Source organism: Carassius gibelio, chromosome A9, assembly GCF_023724105.1.
Source record: "Carassius gibelio isolate Cgi1373 ecotype wild population from Czech Republic chromosome A9, carGib1.2-hapl.c, whole genome shotgun sequence".
Classification (NCBI taxonomy): Eukaryota; Metazoa; Chordata; class Actinopteri; order Cypriniformes; family Cyprinidae; genus Carassius; species Carassius gibelio.
The window spans coordinates 23,019,299-23,044,475 of NC_068379.1; the positions used below are offsets into that span (position 1 = coordinate 23,019,299).

At 35.8% G+C, this 25,177-nt stretch overlaps 1 protein-coding gene across 1 annotated transcript; it reads right to left on the reverse strand.

The window, feature by feature from the left end:
- Positions 1–11,342: 11,342 nt before the first annotated feature.
- Positions 11,343–23,374, reverse strand: LOC128019998 (ras-related protein Ral-B). The gene is made up of 5 exons (XM_052606483.1): positions 23,207–23,374; positions 13,805–13,964; positions 13,435–13,643; positions 13,133–13,310; positions 11,343–12,394 (listed from the first exon to the last, which is right to left on the reverse strand). The coding sequence occupies exons 2-5, from the start codon at positions 13,916–13,918 to the stop codon at positions 12,272–12,274; spliced, it is 624 nt and encodes a 207-aa protein (XP_052462443.1). The 5' UTR covers positions 13,919–13,964; positions 23,207–23,374; the 3' UTR covers positions 11,343–12,271.
- Positions 23,375–25,177: the final 1,803 nt, after the last annotated feature.

Below are 25,177 nucleotides of genomic sequence, written 5' to 3' on the forward strand. Positions count from 1 at the left end.
GTATCCATTGTTGTTTAAAGTGCACGAGCGTACCCTATTGGACATCTCAGGAATAAAACCGAGAGAGAGAGAGAGAGAGAGATGCCATGTAGCAAGAGAGCAAATCAGGCAATTATTTTTCATGCAAATACTTCCAGCACAAATTCAAAGTGTTCTGAATGTGTCAGTAAAGCCAGTTTGAAGTCCCTAATTACATTTGAACGCATGTACAGGCAGCTCCCAAGACACATTCATAAACCCACTTTCAGATATCAAGAAATCATATCATTGGATAAAAACCAGAGGGGACAAGGGAGGTATTGAGGCACTCGATGTAGTGATACATTTAAACAAACAATATATATATATATATATATATATATATATATATATATATATATATATATATATATATATATATATATATATATACAGGGAAAAGATCATGTTGGAGAGAAACATTCCCGCCAGGGTCAAATTTCAAAACTGCTCATTTTGGTGTTAGTCATTGGTATGGAAATCACGATTTGCAAATATGCAAATGACTGACTTCTATGAAATTGTGAAGGGCATGGCGACACCGAAAGAAATGCCAGAGAACTGGGTCCCTCATGATTAAGATCTGCATCCTTCCCCAGGTGGGTTAGTCTCCAGAGACTTTTCATCTTACTGATGCTTTCCTGGATGCTCATCGCTGGCAAATGACAAAAAGCAGCCTGAAGTGGCTCTACGAGCAGACCACATTTATTTATTTCAGGGATGTGTTTATTACCGCAGCCTTGGCTACTGCAGGTGTTCAGATTTCCTCTTTGTACTCTAATGGATCTCCTCTCAATGATTTACTGACAAACAATTCCTACCAAGCGACATATATTATTTATTCTAAGATACTCCATTGCAGATCACAAAGCCAGAAGACGAACCAGCCATTCATTGTGTGTTTTTCAAAATGGGAAAGCAATGAGCATGTCCAACGAACCATTGGTGAATTTGCCAATTAGTTTAATTCAGACCTAATGCAGAAACCACTCACACTACGTGCCGACATAATTAGTATCTATCTCTCTTTCAGAGAATAATTGTTTCCTAGCACCCCAGAGAGTTTCTTTATCCCAATACTGGGTGACTCTCTCACACAAGTCATGTGTGAGAGAAGGGCCGGCTCTGAAATGTGCATTAGAAGACTTATAAAGCCTTTGTGTGAATTCACGCATGCAGCAAATAGAACAACGGCTGGTTTTTCCTTATAGCGCACCATCAGAAGAACCATGTCAGTGTCAGCCTGGTGAGCTTTCTGTGATCACAAACACTTGGAATGTCTCATTAGCACCAAAGAGAATAATTCAAGCAGAGCACATGACAGCAGATGAATCCTTTATGGATTCTTGGCTTTTATACTCAAATAAGAAAAACTTCCTGGTGAGAGTGTTCAGTGCTGAGAATGCTTACTAAATTCCAATTAAATGCCTGAATTTGAACTGATTTCGAACTGAGGCTGCTAACAGCATGCAGAATTGTAATTTGAATTTGAATTTAAGAAACGATTTAAAATGGTTAATGTTAGTCAGAAAAGCAAGGCTTGTGAAGATAAACTTTTAAATTGTGCAAGTTTTATAAAAGTTTGAAGGTTTTATAGGCCTTGAACAAACAGATTTGTAAAATCCCAGACACACTTATTTTTATATAATATTTGGACACATTTTTTATAAGAAGCACATCAAGTTTACATTGTATATTTAGAGAATTCATCTTTTCATAATGCCATTATCTGTTGAATTTTAATTCAGTATACCACTTCCTGTAATTCTTTTTCAAATTGCGCTTACACTTTATATTGATGGTCCCCTTTGGAAATGGTTGATTATAAGTAACTTTGCATGTAAACTAACTCTCACTGAAGTATTTTTAGAGTATTAGGAGACTGTTAGGTTGCCATGTAGTTACTTGTAGTCAACAGAATGTCTGATGGGGACCATCAAAATAGTGTTAACCAAATTGCAACTTCCTGTGGTACATTGCCAATTCAACTGAAATTAAAACCAGAGAATTACAAAAACACATTTTGGCCAGTCATAACAGAAAATAAATGCAGAATATGGGCATATACTTTACATCAAATAGAAATACACCCCTTTTATGATAAATATCGAAGGTCAAAGCAAAAATATGCTGAGCAAACACCCAAACAGACCTCTTTATTTAAGTTAACTTACTGATTGACAGCTCTAGTATGAATTATTATCAGTATACAGCACATTACCCGGAGCTCTACCCTTTCCGATTAAGTCAAAGCTGGTGGTAAAATATCAATCAACTCCAAACAAACACTATTAGTAAGCAGCGTAATGGAAAGCTAACACAGCGATATGTGTGTGTGTATCTGTCTGTCTGTGTATGTTATTACTGGTCATATTTTCTGTCTGTGATAACTCCCTCATCCCCAAAAACATTAATTTGAGATTGCTTGCCGTTGTTTGCTCCCCTCTAGTGATCTGCTTTTAAATGGACTCAGTTTGCCATGTGACCTCGGCTGACCTTTTGTCTCTCCTAAGTAGGAAATTCAAGAAAAATATCAAATGATCTACAATATTCACTGCTGTTTCTTGAACCCACAAGAAAATATACAAACCGCATGACTTATCGACATGGGGGGGCTTATTTGTTTGCAAAACATCTCTGCGTTTTATTGCGATTGATTGATGTAGCGGTTTATGCTGACGATTAAGCTAACACCCCTAGGACATTCAATTACATGTTTATGTGTGTAATATTGATTTTAATACTAAATCAATTACTCATTTTCCATGACTGACATCTAGTGTGCCTCTATGTGCAGCTGCCGCTGATAATGCTGTCCATAATTTGAGAGTATACTACAGACAAAATATAGCATGTTGCACAAGGCTTTTTTTATTTTATTTTTTATGCGACAGTCTAGGTTTAGACTATCTTCCCTTGGCACAAACATCGCCACCTCTATTACCCTGTGCTGTCAGGGTCAGCAGTCAAAGGCACCTCTGTTCATTCTTCTGTGCCACCGTAGTCCCTCATTATGTGTTGCCGGGACCCAGTTTCAGTCCAGGCCATTTTTCACATCCGTCGAATACCCCACAATTACTTAAAGTCAAAAGAGGCATTGTGCATGGTTGGTTAGCAGTGACAGTCAATGGAACTTACTGGAATGGTGTTCAGAGGAACAGGGTCTTGAGTCCATATCTGTTCGACTTCTCAACCCTCTTCTCATTTTAATAAGAAATTAGTGCTTCAAGCATGTACTAAAGGGCTTTGTCAATGCATAGACTGAGCTTTAAGTAATCATCACATTGTTGACCTTGGGTGCATTATTGCATTTTTTCAGGTAAACATGATATATAAGTCCAATCTGTCATTGTGACCTTTTTAAAAGATTTGTTTTTCAGTTTATTTCCAAAAGCATTCATGCTATACCAAGAAAAACATCACGAATAAAATCAATATTTTGCATTCATAAGCCACTAAAATACACTCAGACCAACAGAAATTCATTGTTATTAGAGATGCACCCCATAAAAGAGAAATGAAATGTGTGTTTCGATAAAAATATTATCACCATAGCTATATATTATACAAAAATGACACCAATATAAAGTGCATAGCCAGTTAGAGTCACTAGTTGTTTGCACTTAGGAAAGTTACAAATATTAAAATAACTCACGAGCACACACAAGGCGAGAGCCAGATAAAGATGCTGCAGACATCAAAGTCTGCATGAAATGCTGTCTTATTCTTTATCATCAAGTTACAAAAAGGGGAAGACAGATGCACGCAGAGCAGTTCTATCAGTCAGGTGATTACACCTCCCTGAGGAAGGCAGCGCTGTCATGCACAACCACTGTATGACTGCGAGATGTAATTAAGACAACCACAGGGCTCTCTGACTGTCATAAACACATATATTTTTATACACACAATTAGACGTGTGAAGTCAGTTTGATTTTAATGAGTAATCACAAACGTATTCTTGGCAAACCTATTTTGCATCTTACAACCGGTAAAATATAAAATAAGACACAAGAGAAAAGCGTTGTATGGTGAAATCTATTTATGTTTAACAACTAAAATGATAAGGATGGAAGCACCTATATAGGGCTGTGTGTTTTCTTTAAGTATACAGCAAAACATGACAGGCTGTCAGTTTCCAGGCTTCAGCAAAGAACAGACTGCATTTGTATTCAGCCAAAGTTTAAGCTAGATAATTGGTTGGCGCTGTAGTGAACTTCTGAGTCCCATGGGACATGATATCTCTCCCAGACTCACAAACTACCACTCCACCACAGTGGATATTGGAGAACGAGGACAAATTTGGATTCTTGTTAAGACAATGTTTTACCTCTTTCTTTAAGGTCAATTTAAGGCCATATTTAAAAGATCTCTTAAAAGGGAATTTAAATATAATATAAACATTTAAAGATGTTTGGTTTTTCAACTTGACATTCAATATTCTATAGCTGGTTAATTCTGCAAGCTGTTCCAGTCATTTAATTTCAAGCCAAATTAATATGAATTTTGTTTTAATACAAAGTTTTACTAAAAAAGTGATCAATCATGAATTGTTTCTTCATTTTAACAGATTTGGACATCGCTTGCTTATCAACGGATCCTCTTCAGTGAATGGGTGCCATCAGAATAAGAGTCCAAACAGCTGATAAAAGCATCACAATAATCGACAAACAATTCACATGACTCCAGTTCATCAATTAACATCTTGCAAAACAAAAAGTTTATTGTTTGTAATAAAATACATTTATCATTACAACATTTTTAACTTCAAACTAAGTCCATAATCCATAAAACACTTTCTCCAAGTGAAAAAGTCCATCCCCTGTTGTCCTCCCACATCAAAATCCACCGATATATGTTTATAACTGCTTTGGACTGTTTTTACTTGTAAATGGTACTTGATCTGTGCATATTTCTCACCTGAATCAGACAAGACGTGTCTTTCACTGGTAAAAGCAATAATATGGATTTTGTATTTTAGCAGGAAACAACAGTTTGAAGTTAAAACATCTTAATCATGAATTTATTACAGACACGCAGCTTTTCACTTCACAAGATGTTTTTATCAGCTCTTTGGTCTCATTCTGATGGCACCCATTCATTGCAGAGGATCCATTGGTGAGCAAGTGATGATTGATGATCAAGATTGTCATTTTACAACACTCATCCTCATTTAAACAACCAAAAATTTTTCAAAAGCTACACAGAGGACATGTATTCATCTTTAATAATAGTAAGTGAAACTATTAACACTCCCGGAGTCCTAAGATGCTTCTCAGTGCAATAAACAGTCATAGAAATGTTCTGGAAAGTGATGTGCTTAGACTGGGAAAGAGGTGAATTATGCTGCAGGTGTTTCAAGTCCCACAATATTCCACTGTGGTCTGTCAAATTTCACCATTAGTTGCCGTCATATTCGAATGCCTTAAGGTCAGGAGTACCCTGTCGGCTGGATTTATCACATTTCAAACCCATCTTGATATATCATCTGACATCCCTCCAGGAAATTTAACATCATGGTAATCCATTATTTTTGTGCTCAATCCACATCATGCCTGTTTTTCGTCAGCCACTCGTCTGTCTTTAGAGGAGAGCGACACATATAACTTCCTCCACAAAGTAAGTCTAGCTCAGGCAGCACATAATGACCTCCTCTGGGAGCAAGGCATCTGTCCGTAATGGCTGGCTGTTTGCTCTAATAGGAGTTTGCCTTTCTGTGTGTTAACACTAACAGCTCTGACACCCTATAATGTGCAGTCCACCTCTTCTTCAAACCTTATGATTGGTCTACAGGATTCAGATGAAGAGATGTCATTACATGCAATCTCGCTCCATCAGAGGCTCTCTATCAGCATGCATGAGGGCTGTGTCTCCAGATTACAAGGGGGATGAAAAATTAGACGGTGGTGAAGAAAAAAAAAAGAATAAACACTTGAAATCGTGGATGCATTTTTGTTATTCATTGAAAACATGAAAATATGTAGTATTCGGCTATTTGAACAGTTCTCAAAACTAAAACATCAACTCTATTGAAAGCTTTGATGGAAGACCTCCGGTCGATTCAGTCCACTCTCTTATAAATCAGTCATCACAAAGACTAATGACTAAAACGTTGACACGACGGTCAAGCACATCTCGGCTGATTAAAGACAAATCCAACAAAGTAAAAAGCATCATTAGTCTCAAGGCTCTTTTGAAATCTGATGTACAACATCCTTTCAAAAAAAAAAAGTTTCTGTTTTGAAATATTGAAATGAATAAAGATCCATTAAGATCAACTAATGAGTCTACACTGACCCTTTATAAATAATCAAGAAAGCATTACATTTTTTCACCAAAATGCTAATTTTACTGAGTGCAAATAGTTCACTGTAAGAGGTTTTCAGCTCAGATGACTTGTGCTTGACCTGAATTTGTGGGTAATTAGCGCAGTTTCTCTGAATGCTGTTTATGGGGATGTTGAACAGGGCTGTACTCCCGGTGCTATATGCTACAGCTCATCTCTTAAGTCCTCACAACAATGGTGAGCAGCATTATGAATATGCAAAGGAGCGGGTCCCCTCCAGGCCTAATAAACGGAAGCAGTGAGCTCCTATGATTAGATTTCCTCCTCCTTATTGTGGGGGAGTCAGCAGAGGCATGATCTGACTCTTAAGAACAACAATTAAATGAATAGATGAAATAGTCAATTTAAACTGAAGGACAATATTTTTTTTAGCATTTTAATATCGGGATAATGTTCTGGGAGAATTATCTAGAGACACTCCAAATAGAGCTGTGCTAAATTTGCTGATGCATCATCGTTCAAGGCCATCTATTTAGTGCTTGTCCAATCTACAATTTTAAGTCAACTTCAATTACTGATTCACAACCCAGTTTATGTATATGATAAAAGTGAATCAGGATATTCGAATGAGTTTACTAAAACGCCTAAATAGCAGTTTGGCTATTGGTTAACCAGTGACATCGGTGGAAAAAGGGACACTATTTTAGAGAAAGTGTTATTGGATTTTGAATACGGATTATAAACAGATTATAAAGACATTTTTAATGATGGCTTGATGAATCGTTTACAATAAGACCAGAAATGTGATTGATTGAAAGAAAACATAAGTCAAAAATTACAATTCTGTCATCATCTGTTCAATCTCATGTTGTCATCTTCTGTGGAATACAAAAAGAATGAATTTTGAAAAGCATCTCAGGGTTTGTTTTTGAGTGAATGCAACGTAAGGTTGGTCCCCAACGTCCTTCAAAAGATTTTCTTTTGTTTTCCACAGGTAACTTAATAATAGAAGACTAGAAATAGATATACAACAGAAAGACAGATAAATAGTTTCTGTCTGGAAATGCAGAAATGAATGACGATCCATTAAGATCAACTAATAAGTCTGCATTTTTTTTAATAGTTCATCCAGTAATTTTAATAAGACCACTGTTTACAATATGACCAGAAATGTGATTGATTTAAAAGAATAATTCAACCCAAAAAAAGACAATTCTGATGTCCTCTGTAGCTCAGTATTGCTATTGCTTTCTTTGAGCAACAGATGTGCTATAAAAAGAAACAATGAGCTCAGGAAGGTTCTTTTAGTAATGAAAAACATACAGTGCCTTGAGTTAGCTCTGCATCTGATGCAATACCAGAAATCTCATCTAACAGAAACTCCGAGGTGTTTCATTGTATTCCTGTGAAACTTTTAAAGTGCCAAAGTCTTATCAGCTGAACTGTCCTACTTTTGCTATTTCATCCACCGGAAAGAAGAAGTGGTCAGTGGCTATAACAACTTACACTATGTCCCAGCAAGAACACACAAGCCTTCACATCTAACATCCGCAGGGCTCGAGGCTCCGCGTGACAGTCTCCAGGCTGAGCGCCAATTCACTTTTTCCCGGCTGATATTTCCATCTCAGCTGCTATCAGTTAATGAGGCTCAGACTTGTGGTTCTGCACCTGTGAACTGCAGAATCAATCTGGAGGACTACAAAGAGATCTTCAGCGTATAGCATCATCTGTCCCGAAAACAGTCAGAGGAGCATTTTGCTAAATAACCGACTGAACTCATTCAACTACTGAAACGCCATTTTACAGAACTGTTTTAATGGATAAAAGCATACAGTAGGCAAATTAAAAGTTAGGCAAGTTCTACTTTTCATCTTTCATGTTTAAAAAATGTATGTTTTTAGAAATTATGACACCAGTTATTCATCAAATAATGATGAAAAATATATTATTAGAATGACAGACAGAACAACGAGAGAGAGCAATAGATAGATTGATAGAATGACAAATCAATAGATAGATAGATCTCTGAATGAACACAAGAAACCGCGACAACAGACATAAATAGGACCGACTGAATGATAGATAGAACAACAGACAGTAGCTAAACCAATAGATAAAACAACAGACAGAAAGAAAAGACCAATAGACAGACAGAGAGACAGATAGTATATTTCATCATATGTTTAGGTTGCTTCACCATTAACCATCACTTGCATAATTGCATACTTTCTTCTAAACAATGCAGACATCATCTGCAAATAAACGACACAATCAGCGAGTGCAATTCATTCTTAGTGATTTCTCTCCTTAGATCTTATAGAATGTCATTTATCAGTTCTGTTTTAAGATGAACAGTTTGCATCTTGTGAAATAATGGCTTTAAGATTTATTTGAAGAATCGTTCGGCAAAGAAACCAGAGATGGAATATTCAGTCTAGAGATATTAGGACATTAGGGAAGGATATTGCTTTCCTTTACGCAAAAATATGGCTGCAATAATGCTCAACACAAACAGCTGAAGTTTTTTTTTTTTTTTTTTTATAAGAGTCTAACACAAACACTTAAAATGATTGAATAGATCTACATAGTTATGGTGAGATAGTATCAGGGGAAATGTCATGTGCCTTATTAGTGTCCTTCGTAGACTGATGAGAATCGGCGGCTGACCTCAACTTAAATTTAGTTAGAAGCACGATCAATCGCAGAAAAGTACTTTCAGAAGACAAGACGCAGTGGGAAAAAAACAGGAGGCCTTTGTGCTGAATATGAGGAGGAGGAAAATACCACTAAAAAGTTCACTGGCTTTGGGAGTCATTATGGTAATATGAAAACTCTAAAAATGCCCAGAAGGAGACTTCTTGAGACATTTGGTTGAAATGAGAGGAGGACTTGAGAAACAAAATTCTACTTCTGAACTGCACCACAAACTCAAATGTTCCCCAAGATTGTCTTAAAAAGAAACTAATATCAGTTTCCAGAACATACTTTTGTAGTTGCTTGTTGTTGGTTGCTTTAATAGAAAACTCTTATTAAAATCAAGACATCTCTTGTTGATTAAGTTTGACAACCTCAGTCATGTACAGAATGTATCAGTGCATGGCTAATGCATATTCGTGCAAATGGTGAATACAAGGGACATTGAAGAAGCCATTTTAACAATAGTATGAAATATTAAATATTTTTCAAACGTACCCACTACCTCTTTTCTTACTCATAATTGTCTCATAAAATTAGTTGTTCTGTACAGGTTGTACTCAATTCCACAACCCAAACGACAGGAAGCAGCCCTTGTCTAATGCATTAAAAAAAATCTTTAAAAAAATTTAAAAATAAATAAACAATAAATGAATTAATGTCTGAAATACCTGATTTCATTTATTTACAACCAATTAATTTCTCCTTTAGTGTTTTAAATGTGAATTTTGCAGCTGGCTTTCCAGAACCCTTTATTATTTTGCAACTTCTTTTTCTGCCTTGTGTCTTCGTGAATGTTTTAGCTTTACTCTTTTAAATATAAAGAGTGAAACAAATGAAGAAAAATAATAACATATGACGGTAATATTAAGCTTGAAGGTTACTTCAAAATTTGAGTAATAGTTAAATACAAGTCTATTTGTTAATGGATAATGTCAGTACCAAATATTCTGCATTTGCTTTTCACTTATGCCATTCTAATGTATAAATAAATTAAACCCTGGAAAAACATTTAAGGTGCTGTAGGGAACTTTTGTAAAAATATATTTTTTACATATTTGTTAAACCTGGCATTATGTCATGACAGTAGAATATGAGACAGATAATCTGTGAAAAAAAATCAAGCTCCTCTGCCTCCTCCCAGTGGTCCTATTGCCATTTGCAGAAATACCATCGCTCCCGGTAAAAAAATAACCAATCAAAGCTGCGGTCCGTAACTTTGTTTGTGTTCAAAATGTAGAAAAATGTATATAATAAGCGAGTACACCATGAATCCATTTTCCAAAACGTGTTTTTGTCTTGTCCTGAATCACTAGGGTGCACCTATAATAAGTGTTTATATTCGGACTATTTTAGATTGCTTCGGGGATACCGCGGCGGAGTAACCCAGTACCGTTGTGATTCTTCATAGACATAAACAGAGTGAAGTAGTTCCGGCTACGATGTTCTTCCACAAGACGCAAGGAGTTCTGTTTATTAACCGCTAGAGCGTCAAAAGTTCCCTACCGCAGATTTAAATATTCTTTCCTGCTAATGGCAAGAGGTTGGTATCAGTGCAAAAAGCTTGGTCTTAAAACCGAATGCTTCTTAATTACAGAAGAAAACAGGAACATACTGTATAATCGCCCATAATATTGCCTAATTGTAGTCACCATTAAGGCACTTATTGGCCAGTGCAACTAAATGCCATGTACATGTAACGAATGGCATCCATTAGAAAACACTGATCCTGATCAATACATTCACAACAGCTCCATGTTGCAGAAAGCAGCACAAGCTGACTCGGAGTATGTGGAAACATCATGACTGCCATCCAGTGGTCAACTGCTGGCATCTTTCTTCATCTGCTACTCTGCAATAGAAACCACTTAAACATACAGTGCTAGCCTGATTAGTTCGTTTGTGTTGAAATATTGATATTCTCTCCCTCTCTGATTTTTACTCACACTTGCAAGGAAGACCGTTAAGACCTACTGATAAATTTGAAATATAACACTAATAGAAACAAACCAAGGCTACTTAATTTACATAAAGTAAGATTCTTTAGTTTTTTCTAAATGTAAACAAAAAAAAGAACATTGATAACAAAATAAATGACATTTAATAATGGTAACAAAATTCTACTCTTATTGTTAGTAATAAAATAAAAAACAAATATAAAAGTATACTATTTTTAAAATACATAGTTAACTGTATATAAAAGTTACAATAGGAGTTCCACAGTCTATTATCCTAAGGGGAAAAAACTGCTTTATTAACTTTCAATTAACTAAATTAACTACAATTTTCACGTGAGGTACCAATTGTTCAAATTCATTCAATTCTAGAAGTGAAAAACAAGTGATACAAAAGGAGAAAAAAAGTTTATTTGGCAACATGGATTGAAGTTTTACTTCTGAAATACAAATTGTAGTCTGGGTTAGGTGATATTCATATAAAAGAGCAGTTTTAAATTACTGGTGAAACCACAGCTCCAAGGTCAGAGTGCTAAACAAACAATAAAAATGTATAGTCTGAAAATGCAGCAAGGTTGTTTTAGTCATGATTCTTGTTGGCACATTTACACAAGGAATACATTCTTCTCATAAGACAGTGGTGGAAATGTAAGTCCTACAAAAATATTTCAATAAAACACGAAAACAAAGGCAGATCAGTTCACAGAGATTAGTAACTTGAGGTTAGGCATGAGGACTTCATGAAAATATATATTTATGAACCACCAGGTGGCACTATAAACCCATGCTTCTGCACCCGATCCTTAATACCACGTGTGCTTTTCAATGGCGTCTAAAACCACAGTACTACTTGATCTACAAAAACATTTCTTGATCTGAATGCATTGATGGCGTCGACAGATGTTGAAATAAAATGGTTAGATTTGAAAAAACCTAACACAAAAATACTCAAAAGGCTTGAAATAAAAAATAAAGAGATAAAATTGCCTACTAAAGAGGATTTCTACTCACAACTGTCAGGGAAAGATAAATTACAGAGCAATAAAGTTAGTGTCGGGCACATGTTGGCCAAATACATTTTACGAATGCCACAGTCGTCCATATAGTGGTCATCGTCTATTAAAAAGTATCCATACCATTCATTCTTAGTCTAGTTATTTGAAATTAACTAAGGGAATGAAAGACTGTGATAAAGGCTTACCTTGACCAGTACAAAACCTTACTAATCAAGTGATGATTTTAATAAAGAAAAGGGGCTCTGATGGAGTTTCCCCATAGAGTTGCAAGTAGATTTGGTTTGGAAAAGTCCAAGTGTAATTCAAAGTAAACAGCATCGCTCTTTGAAGCTCTTCTTATTCTTCTTATTTTTTCCCTTCCCGTTTTTGTCCTTATTTTCTGACATCTTTTTAGCACGGACTTCCCTCATTAGATCAAAAAATACCTTTGGAAAAACAAAGGGGGTTCATTAATGCTCAGTATGACAAGGTTATTAAAAGTAGTGAATAAAAACCAAAGTAGAAAAAAGAGAGACTATTTCGGTTTCCCAGCTCAAATCTCCCCTAATGTATCAATTTTTTTTTACAAAGGAGCAAAAAATGTTAACAAATAATTTGATTGCAACTGAAAAAAAAAAAACAGGAAACCGCAACTATACTGTAATATAAAAACAAACGTTAACCATGTAGAATTAAAGGGAAAAAAATAAAATTTGTAATGCACATTTTGCACATATTGATAAAATTCTTCCATCAGAAACTGCATTACACAGAAAACATTCCAAAACTGGATTCTGCTACAGTTAATAAACTGTAGCCACTATCAGCATGCAGTAATCAAGGAATCCATCATTCCACAATACAGACGAGATGCGTTTTATAAAAGCAATTATGGTTATGTGCTGCAATGGAACAATTTGTGGTACTATGATAAAATGAAGTATAACCGTAAAAATACTTTATACGCCATAAAAAATTGAGCCTGGGATAAAATAAAAAGATTGATAGATAGACCGATAAACTAATCGTTCCTGTAGCTCAATTGGTAGAGCACTGCATTGAATAGCCTGAATGCACTGCAAGTCGCTTTGGATAAAAGCGTCTGCTAAATGCATACATTTTATTTAATTTTTTTATCTATATCTATCTAGTATCTAAATTAAAAATTTAGGCAAAAATATTACCTTGTCCACATTGGCCCGTGTCTTGGCAGAAGTCTCTACATACTGCACACCACACTCTTCTGCTTTTCCTCTGGCCTCGTCCACTGAAACCTGCCTCCGATCCTCAAGGTCCGACTTATTTCCAACCAAAAGCAGTGGAATCTTATCCTCCTCAGCTTTAACCCGCAGGATCTGCTCCCTGTAAACACACGGATACATTTAATGCTGACTGATCCGACTTTACGAAGTCACAATGGGAGATTACATTTTCTGATTGTACAAGTTTATTAGTCAAGTAGCTAGAATAATGCAATACCACAGACCTGAATTCTGCTGTGGCCGTGAAGGACTCATGCTCTGTTATGGAGAACACCAACAGGAAACCCTCTCCGCTACGGAAATAATTGTCTCGGATGGCCGCATAGTCTTCTTGCCCAGCTGTATCTAAAATGTCAATCTGCACCTCTTCTCCATCCAACACCACTTTCTTCCTGTAGCTGTCAGCCTTTGTGGGCTCATAATCTTCAACAAACTGAGGGACAGAAAATAGGGACAATCACTGTTAAATAAAACAAGGCAATGCATCCTGAAGACTAGCAACACATTTATTTTATTTTTTTCTTATAGGGTCATTAAAGCCTCCATATAAAAATAAGAAATAAAAATCGGACAGATTTTGGTCTGATGACTTACCTCATCATACATAAACTGAAGAGTAAGAGCAGACTTTCCTACGCCTCCACTGCCCACCATAATGACCTTGTGCAGCGTGAGGGAGCTCTGACCCTTACTCTTATTGGCGGCCATATCTAACTGCCTTCCTCAGGTACACCCACAGACAAGCTGGCACCACCTGTAGAGAAACAAAAGAATTATAGAGAGGCTGAACCATCAACACAAGCACAGGAATGCCTCTGAACTTTCATTTGCATCATGTGCAGGGCTCCAAACAAATAAATAGAGTAACTTCGGCACAAAATCATTTTTTAGGTGCCACAGAATAATGCATTTTATTAGTTTATTATTATTATTATTTTTTTACATTTTAACAGTTCAATCATACTGTCATGTGTTTAGGTCTCATGTTTTCTTGACTTTATCAGCATTTTAATCCATCGTGTAGATGACCTGGGAACTAAGGTTTGCTTAAAGTGGGTACTAAATGTCTTTTCCAACTTGTAACATGTGGTCACAAAGAAATGTTCATTATCTGTACCAATATCATGGTCCATAAACATCACTTGGCCTCTTAGTGTAGTTTGCATCCTGGAAATGTTGTAATACACGTTTCAAAAGGTTCTTTGTGACGAAAGAATGTTCTCCAGATTATAAAAAAGGTCAGAAGAGATAGTTCTTTAAAGAACCTTTGACTGAATAGTTCTTTTCGTGGAACCAAAAATGGTTCTGTGAAAAAAAAAAAAAAAACTATTTTCACTTTCAGTCTGTTTTTCTTAATCAGTAAAATGCATTTTTATAGGAGTTGAATCAGACAAGTTAAGTAAAACATTAAAATGCAATAGCGCATAAATATAGCAAAATGCACCCCTTTATGGTTATTTTTTCTAGCTGACTGATCAGCTTATGGACACCGAAGGGTAATTCGGAGTAAACACTGCAATGTTTACCAGCTTTTACACGTTTTCCGCAGTTTGGAATGGTTGTACTGTAGGCTCTCTTATAAATAACATACCTTTTGATGTTAATTCATGTTAATTATGTAATATAGAAGTAAAGAGAAAGTTTAAATGTTACTTGCTGCTTGAACTGATGCACTAACTCACGATCGTGCCTGCCGCATTAAAGAGCGCCAAAACTATTTATTGTTCGTACTTCCTTATGAATTTAGAATCATTTTAGAGCTGATAATATAATTATAAAGTAACAAAGCTCTTTGTGATTACTGGATGACAGGTGCGCTTCAGATAATGCAGTTCACGCATTAACAGAACACAGCATACAAGATCTTAAGAAGAACCAGTATTAATAATGATTATACACGAGAATTATTAACAATACTGCCAATATCCACACAGCTGACAGCTTTACCGATTATAGTCTGTTCCAGTTGTGCATGAAATAAACGCAGTTTTTAGTCACTATAAATAAATGAAAATTATGAAGGAAGTTATTGGTGTAACCACAAAGAACCGGTTATATAAAAAATGGTTTTCTTCTCAAAACTAATAAATCACTGAATCAATAAACTGCATTTAACTGATAAACTGTTATTGCCCTCTTGCATTATCAGCACACATCTTTCATGTTAAATATTTTAAAGCTGCTTTGAAAATCTATATTGTATAAAGTGCTATATAAATAGCGCTGACTTGACTTAGTAATAGGAAGAGGAGAAGACTTAGAGGAAACTGGTTATTTTGGAAGCTTCCTCTTGCCACTCACATTATACTTTTTTTTTTTTTGGCCATTTATGAGGGTAATCCATACTACAATAACTTAAAAAGAAGTCCGAAACAATTCCCAAGGATTCTTTAAATACAATACCATGATGTATTTGAGAAGTACATTGAAGTGGATAATGATATACAATACTCACTGTATCAGGTAACATTTTAATCTAGTGCATTTCCTATGGAGAACAATGGCTGATTAATGAGGATAATACTTATTTAGGCTTAGTTAGGTCTGAAATCCAAACAGTTGAGCTAATTCTGCATCGTGTTATGATTCATAAGACCATCCATATGGAATAATGTGAAGACCACTGAAGAATTCTCATACTAGCATTCTTGAACTGAGGAAAGAAGAACATGACCCACTGCTTCCAGCTATTGTTCCTGGTGGTGCCCCAAAAAATGCCTCAATAGGAAACTGGGGCACTGTGCAGGAAGACGCAAAAATCTGCTAACAGAGCCTTATTTAAAGATGTCAATGTAAGATGCTTGATGGCCCTTTTTTAATACAGTCATGCTGGGGAAGACAGTATGAAAAAAGGAATATATAATGGGTAGAAGTATTTTACCACTCTAAAAATCAGGGTATGACAATAGCATGATAATTTATTAAATTAATCAGTCAAAATCCTCTATTTGATCACAAAAACTGTAAAAACTTTAAAATTACTTTTCCAATTGATTATGTTGAAGATATAAAATTTTCTTGACACATGATCCTTCAGAAATTAATCTAATTTGCTGATTTGCTGCTCATGTAACTTTTTTTTATTATCAATGTTGAAAATAGTTCTGAGAAATTTTATATCTATCTATCTATCTATCTATCTATCTATAAGTTCAGAGGAATAGTATTTATTTGAAATAAATATTTTGTAAAAAAAAAAAAAAAAAAAAAAAAAAAAGCATCCTTGCTCAAGTATTCATTTCCTATTGACCCCAGACTTCTGAAAATAATTAATATAAGAAATAAATAAATAAAGGTCAGTGGCTTTCATTTGGTTTCAGATAGCAGCACTTTATGGGAAAATGGCCCAAGTAAAAAAAAATGTAACTGGTAAAATCCAAAATGACAAGGCAGTGACAACACAGTGGAATACATGCACAATGTCATCACCATTACAGAAAATGCCAGTTAAGCTGGGTTAAACAGTAAAATGATGGCAGATATGACCTACATATGCATGCTTCTTAAATACAGCCGGATGGCAACCAGCTTCTGAAATATTAATGATGGCACTCCTCCTCCCCCAACTGGTGGATTTCATTCGGATTCCCTCAGTACTGTCCACATTCTGCTACACTCGTTCATCACCAAACCCCTTTGAGCAGGGCCTGTGGAGCATCCGTGCCACTAAAAGCAATGAGCATTCAGCAGTGTCGCTGGTGAGTCTCTCTACAGCCGAGGGAGAAGTGCAGAGATCAACGAGGATTCTATTCCCATGCAGCACAGGTTCTCTCATTTTTAGCTGTTTAAATGGTTGGCAGGTTAGAAGAGGGTCACGGATTTCATGCACAAGAGAGGATGATGCCCTCTGCTTGAGTGGAGGGGCAAGCTGACCTATTCGGCCTCACCCTCTCTGATTGCAGGCCTGCTGGAGACAATCATGGCACACGTCAGGAGCTCAGGCAGGGATAAAGAAGAGGCCAGAGCAAAGGAGAGCAGGAGACCATGATTGGGTCAGGGCTAGCATTAGTTCATATGGCACACTTCATCAACGGATAAAGCATTTGAATGATAACCAACAAAACAATGCACAAGCTAAATGATCACCATCATAACTATTGACTATTGTGGAGTTACACAAACATAAAAAGGTAGTGTGTTATACCTATTGCACTAGTAGTTCACACTTGACTGAATAACATAATAGGCATACAGAAATACTAATGAGTCTATCTGACTTTTTTTCTTCCTTCTTTGTAGTTCCTTTTTAGGTTTTATAATCTTTTCTAAAAGGAAGTGATTGTTCTACTTAATTGTGTTTGCCACTTTGGTGGTGGTTCATCATTGGTGAATTTCCCAGGTACACTTACTGATAAAGCAAAGCTTTGTTGCATTAAGTATTAAAACAGTTTGAGCTTAAATAAGATTGAACTTAGCGTATTTGCAAGTTGGCATTTACAAAACTGAGGCAGACCCTGAGGTTTATGTAATTATTAGGACTGTATAATGGTAAAATAAAATGTCTAAATGTTTTTGAAATAAGTCTCTTAAACAATAATATTGAAATATCACAATTTAAAGTAACAGTTTCTGTATTATTATATTTAAAATGTGAATCCTGTGATTAAGCTGAATTTTCAGAAGCCAGTCTTCAGTCACATGATCTTTCAAAAATAATTATAATATGATGAGTTGGTGGTCAAGCAACATTATATAAATAATACTAATAATAATACTACTACTACTAATAATAATAAAAACAGCACTGCTTAATGGTTTTGTGGAAAATGTGATGCATTTATTTTCAGGATTATTACTTTTATGAATAAAGTTCAAAAGAACAGCATATATTTTACATACATTTTTGTAACAATGTAAAAAAAAAAAAAAAAAGTACTCACCCCAATATTTTAATCAAATAGTTATTCTAGTGTAAGCAAGTATTTTAGTACTAAAGGCAAACTAATAGAAATATTGCCGAATAAACATTTTAACAGCTATAAAGGTGTTTAAGATGAAGTTGTCAATCTAAAATGGGTTCTACAAACACACACACAAAAATCCATATAGATCCTCCGACATGCTGTGAGAGAGGAAATATCTGACCTACAGGAAACCAGATGACTTTTTTTTGCTCAGCTAGGCTTGTTTGGAACTTCCTGACAGATTAATGGGAAAAACAGAGGGAAAAACTAGGCCAAAGCCAGATAGTGCTCTAAATACCCCCTCTCCCCTTCCACATAGTATGCTTGCTTCCCTGTACGCTTTCATACACTTGAGACCAGTGCCAGCTGGGAACAGACAGCAGAGATAAGCTCATCTGCAACAGACATCTAAGCCTAGAGTACTGCAAAAAGGATGTACAGCGGGGAAACAAATACAGTACAAATATATATCATGAGCCAGGTCAGGCAGGTTATAAGCATCAATTCTGCAGGAATGCACTGGTGAAGAATGGGTAAACAAACAATGTGTTTTATATATTCTATACACGTGAGAGGAAGAAAGCACTCTGTTCAGATCTTTCTGATGAGTGAGAGTAGAAACATTAACATACCTTGAAATAAAACTGCTACTCCAAAGGGAATGATACATTTCAGTAAGTGCAAGCGGTTAATAAGAAGTTTGAAATGTAAAATGATAATACACTAGCAACTGATATGAGCAATTCCTCTGAAGTATTCATGGGACTTTCTTGCTTAACTGCATCATGGGCCCATTTTTCATGTAAAGCACATGCCCTCACAGAAGGGTGCGTTTATGCTAGTAGAGCAACTAAAGGAAAATGTCATTCTTGTTCTGGTCCTAACAGTGATCCCTGGTTGGTATATGGACACATATGGACAGTGTGTTTTAGAAAAGAAAAAGAAAAGTCATTACACCATTGCACCAGTCAATTTCCTCTAAACATGACTGGCCAACCCAGATCTATGCCTACATATTACAAAATGTAAAAAGACTGCACACTATAATGTTGAATAATACACTAAATATGATTTAAGTGAACTTCCTCAAAGCCTTATAATTACAGTATGAGGTCTATGCTGTACTGACACATTGCATTGACAGCCACCAGTCTTGCCTTTCATATTTTTATAGATTGCATCAGTTATGAATCAACTAAACCGCAAAAATGTGCACTGTCTGTGCAAGAAAGCAAAGGACTTGCTGTCTGAGGAGCTTGTTTCTCCCTTACACTCAAGGTGAGCATCTCTGTTGAATACTAACCATCTAGAGCTGGGACACAGAGGCTTCATTCAGATATATAAAGGCAAGGCAGTGGTGATGGACTGGGTCCTTATAGCCATGTTGTTATCCAAACTGGGCAGATTGGAAGCTGAACACCAATGCACAATCTTTTTACACACAGCTGCCTAATAGTATTTTCACTAATATGAATAAACAAGCAAAAGTAGCCCCGATATTCTCTGAAAAGTGAACATTTTATATCATCATGCCCAATTTTCCCCAATATCTATTTCCAACATGCTGCTACTCCCTGCTCTGTGGGAAAGGTTGAATTGATGTCAACACTGCGAAAACATTCTCCAGAGCAAGTTAAATAAACCATCCCAAGTATCTCTCCATTTCATTTACAGGGAGGGAAAATAATCTGTTTAAGTGTTAGGCAGGCAAAGAATTTTCCATTCAAATGAATTACAGATAAAACCTTACGCAATCAACGGGTGAACGGGAATTTTAGAAAACTGTGAGAACTGATGAACGTCATCCTTAAGGTATTGTTAATGAGCAAACGCTGAAAGGTATTCGTGGTAATTGAGATTATTATGATTTTTTCTAATTATGGGCAAAAAATTTATTACTCACTGACCTCTAGTTAGAATCAATAATATGTTAAGTTTAAAGAAGAAAGCAGCAAAGAGTTTTAAAAGAAACCACTGATAAAGACCTAAATGTAGCTGATCCCATCACACACATTATAAAAGATGGATTTAAGCAGGCCCCTGTTTGTCTCAAACCCTTTTAAATCACATACCCAGAGACACAGACTCCATTGGGTTCTCAAGGGGTATGCAGGGCAAGAGAAACATCCCAAGTGGGAGCGTTTAGGAGCACAGTCAAAACCAAGAGACAAATTATTGAACTAACTTCTGGCTCCACACTCCCCACTGGTATGACTAGTTCATGACCCTCTGCAATCCAGATTTCATAAAAATAATGAATTATAAAGTGAATGATGATAGTAACATTAAGAATATCAGACTATTATTCCAGAATAAAAAGTGTTTCTATAAGAAAAAGTGTGCAGTCGCAAACTAAACGTCAACCAAAAATGAACATTTTGCTGAACAGAATCTGCTATTGTGTTGGGACCTGTATTAAATCAGCACCTTTTGCCTACGAGGAAGTGCACAGAACATACTAATGATGCTGGTATGAAACGGCCTGTAATAAAAAGCAGAACTTGACCTTTTTTTCTAAGGGTTGATTTTTTTCAGTCAGGACACAAGGCCTGGTAAAAGAGAAACAAATCGGAGGGAAACCGTTGACATTCATAAACTTGGCTAGGTTGATGTGTATCTCTCGTCAAAAAGTACCCTTATTGACCTCAAAGAGCAATGACTAGCAGAGAGGAAATTTTTCAGGAAAAAAAATTAAAATAAAGCACATTAAGGTGCAACATGAATAAGAAATCTATACCTGTAGTTACTAGGGCTGTGACGGTATGGGATTTTTTCTTACCGTGGCGAAGAAGCAACAAATCACATGGTTTGGTGGTTTATTGCACCCTCAAAATACACAAAGGTATTGAGGTATTTGGCAATACCCAGCCCTATACACATGCAAAGAGGGTATTTCAACATAGTATGACAACGAAGCATAATGCATGCTCATATAATTAAAAAGAAAAAGAAGATGGGCATAAAATGAATGATTCAACATTTCTGTCTATATTCCCAGTAATCTGATGACATTTTACACCAACAGGGTAAATTATTTACACATCAACATGACATCTGGAGAATTTTATATAATAATGTTTATTGGGAATGTATGCTCATTCTTTCTAGAATTAGGTTTAATCCGAATAAGTTTAAAACTTGATCCTATTATAAACTGAGTAGAGACACGAGATCACTGTTATAGTTAGATATCTGGTTGAGGAACATTGTAAAAGCATCTGACTGAGATTACTGACAAATATACAGCATGTATGCTTACTACACAGTCACTCTCAAATTTTAATCTAGTCTTTTTCTAACCTTTTTTGTATTCTCATCATCCTCAGTGAGCCTCAAGTACCCTTTCATCAACAAAAAAGCAGATATATCCTCTTTTTTTTATTATTTTGTCATATGAATATTAGAAAAAAGGCAATTTTTGCAATGACACTTTTTAAACTGACACTTGAGCTTGTTTCTCAGGTCAAAATTTTGCAGTTTTTGGGGCAATCAGAGAAGCTATCTCTGAGAGAGACCTACTGGCAAATGTGTTTCATGAAATACAGATATAAAATGTCAAGTAATTTGCACTCTTTGCATGTTAAAATGTGTACACCAGAGAGCTCAGCAAATGTGAAATGTCACCCACCTACAAGTGAACATGCAGTCATGTGTATAGATTTTAATGATAAGGTATGACTACAGGGATCAAAAACTCAGAATATTTGCAAAACCTAATGAAAACCACTCGAGTACCAATATGGTACACAATTAATCACTTACAAATTAAAGCTGAGAAGCTTTGAACCTGTAAATAGTAACTACAGAGCTAGCTAACTTGAGGAAACATCAGTTCAGATGTCCAAACACACATTATGTCTGGAATGGAGATGGAGTACAGCAAATATATTGAATGGTATAAGCTTTGGATAGGTCATTAATGTGTCGTTGAACTCAGAACCCTGCTTGTTTTCATGATAAATTAGCCAGCGCAGGTGCAAGCCATCTAAAAGATAAATAAAAACCTGTTGCACAGGCCTCATCAACTGAAAGGGAAATTGTTATTTTATTCTATTGCAGTTCAAAAGGATTTATACATAATCTTTTGAAAATATGGTACTGTATATTATATGTACGTTATAGCTTTCCGGCTAAAAATCAAACCACCATCAATTAAAAAAAAAAAATATGCAGGGAGTTGATCGTACTTCTACAATACTGTAAAAAAAAATAATGACTTTACACCTCCCAAACTGAAGGTGGTAAGGGCACAGCCACTACTGGCACTGAGGTTACACCCAAACAAAGGGCGGCTGGGGGGATTACAAGGATAAACACCCTAGAGACAAGGGGTGGGGGGTTACAAGGACATCTGAATCCATATTTCAAATTACTAATGAGATATCAAAGTACACCACAAACTAATATTTGGTCCCAATCATTAAGCCACTTACGGAATGACAGCTTCACTGAGCATGTTTTTGATTTATTTAAAAAAGAACACAATTATTTTCATATATATACATACATACATATATATATATATATATATATATATATATATATATATATATATGTTTAAATGTATGTGTATTTAGTGTTTAAATGACACTCAGCCATGCTCCAATTCTTCTAACGGTCTCTAGAGAAACGGTCATACAGGCTGATATTTAATTGACCAAGTGAGGCTAATGAGCAATATTTCCTTAAGTATACACTTTATTTGCTGAAAAAGTGAACAATTCAAGTGAAACATGCTGTACTTTATTAACTTGAAGTGCCTATTATATATTTGATTAATACACGCTGTAAGCAGCACATCCAGCTTCGAAAATAAACCTCCACATCAACCAAACACGCGCGACATCCGCAAAAACGCCCGTCTCTCGAGATTAGCCGCCAGCTGGGTCGAACTACCATAACCCCTACAAAAAATAACGGTTTTAAGCCTTATTCAAGTCTTATTCAAACATTTTCACAGAGTAAATACGCCTACAGGGACTTGTGATAACTGCCTGTCGACCAGTAACAAAAGCTCGGGCTGGAGTGGATCGTTTCTACATTTTTAAAACAAACAAAAGGATAAATTGAGGCATAAATAAAGGCACTTTACCTCTCGGTGACTATGTCCTCCACAGTCTCTTATGCTATCTTGTGGAACGCATTAATCGCCTTTCCAAGTCATACACCCAGTGGTTTCTCTGAAGCTGTCGTTGCTGTCATATACCCATAGACAGTAAAAGAAATATACCCCACCCTCAGCATTTGCGAATTAACAGGATATGACGTCGCTACCCGTAAACTCCGCCTTCTGGGATGAACGGGATATGATGTCATGGACTGATCATATGGTATGCAGCTATGCAGCTGGAGATACGCCATAAGTATTTCATGATGTAATATGTTTATAGTATATAGTCAATGTTATTACTTTAAAGAAAAACGTCCTCCAATGTAAAGGCAGATGTTTACATTAATAAAGAAAAAAAGTAAGTAAAAAGTGTTGCATCCTAAATTAGTTATTAAAATGTTATGAAAAATGTTTTTGTGTAATAAGTTGGCATTGTTTATTTACCCACTGTTAATGACAGAGATGGCTGAGATAAACTAAATGGCGCCCCCTATTGTTGAAAACAAATAAACTAACAAATAAATAATAATGAATGAAATAAAAACTGGTAACAATATTATATGGACAATAAACAATATCAAATTTAGACACTTTGAGATATTTTATGGAGGACTTTTTCTTGAACCTGCAGAGTAGCCCAAAATGGTTCTGTGCTCAAAGGCTGTTCTATAAAGTGGGGCACTTCCAGCTTTGCAAGGACAGTCTGGTGCTTCTGAATCACAGCTTGTAAATACATTTACAAGTATTGTAAATGGTTGTTGTGTATATACGTGTGTGTGTGTGTGTATATATATATATATATATATATATATATATATATATATATATATATATATATGTGTGTGTGTGTGTGTGTGTGTGTGTGTGTGTGTGTGTGTGTGTGTGTGTGTATATATATATATATATATATATATATATATAATATAAGATTTGCCACTGATGACTCAAACACAAGTTTTAAGCAGTGTAGAGTAGCACTTGTTTGCCATTTCTCCAATCTCAAATGCAGACATGGCCTCGTTTGTAATGACTTTTATTGGTTTTGTCTCTCCATGCCGAGAGAATGTATCACGTATCTTAAGGGGCGTAACATTTCCGCCACACGCTTTTTGTATTCAGCCAATCACAATACACTGGATAGCTGGCCAAACAGTGTACACCTCACTTTTCAGAACAACAAGCTTTGTAAAAATTGACTAATTTCAGAAAGGCGGGCATAGAGGAGCAACAATAATGTACATTATGAGGAAAATAAAGGTTTATTTATTTATTTATTTTACCTTAAACTGCATAAACATTGCATTACACCAAATACACAACAAAGTTATTTTTAGCAACGTCATATGGCCCGTCTAATCATCCACAGTGGAGTGGCTCTGTCTGTAGGCATCATTCACAAATTAATGTATGTATTTAGCCAAGGCCTCATGGTTGTTGAGTAATCGTGGTGCAACAACACCATATTCTTAATTAAATGGTACATACATGGCAGGTTTCAACATATGTGTACATGTTCTGAACATAGTAAGCAATTTCTTTCATTTCAAGGGTGACTGGTGTGCAAGTAAACAAAAGATGGGAAGAAAACTCAGTAAGAAGACTGTATACTGTATGTATTCATAATCTAAAACACTGTTTCCTCTTGTAGGGCCAAAGACATGTGATTAGTTTAGCAGTACTTACTTCAGGTTGGTGGATAAAGTAACTTGCTATTTTGTAAAATCCCTCAGGGTGTTTATGAAGTTCACTGAGCACAATGTCAGACTCAATACTTTGGCGATGTAGGCAGCACTTGTAACATCAGTGAATTCTCTCACTGAATGACGTAGGTCCCAATGGAAATGCAGCTATACAGTACATATTCCAGAAGCTGAAGGTAATTCAGTAAGTGTGTATAAAAATGTTAACAGTTTAATAAACATTCAAATGTTATTTTCAAAGGCTTGAGCTCAC

What these genes read in the sequence shown, in the direction of transcription:
- LOC128019998 (XM_052606483.1), bottom strand. Translation starts at nt 13,918, where the DNA reads ATGGCCGCCAATAAGAGTAAGGGTCAGAGCTCCCTCACGCTGCACAAG. An exon ending in TTCAGTTTATGTATGATGAG is followed by an intron (nt 13,644 to 13,804) that starts GTAAGTCATCAG and finishes TCTGTCCCTCAG; the next exon opens with TTTGTTGAAGATTATGAGCC. An exon ending in ACGGCCACAGCAGAATTCAG is followed by an intron (nt 13,311 to 13,434) that starts GTCTGTGGTATT and finishes GTGTGTTTACAG; the next exon opens with GGAGCAGATCCTGCGGGTTA.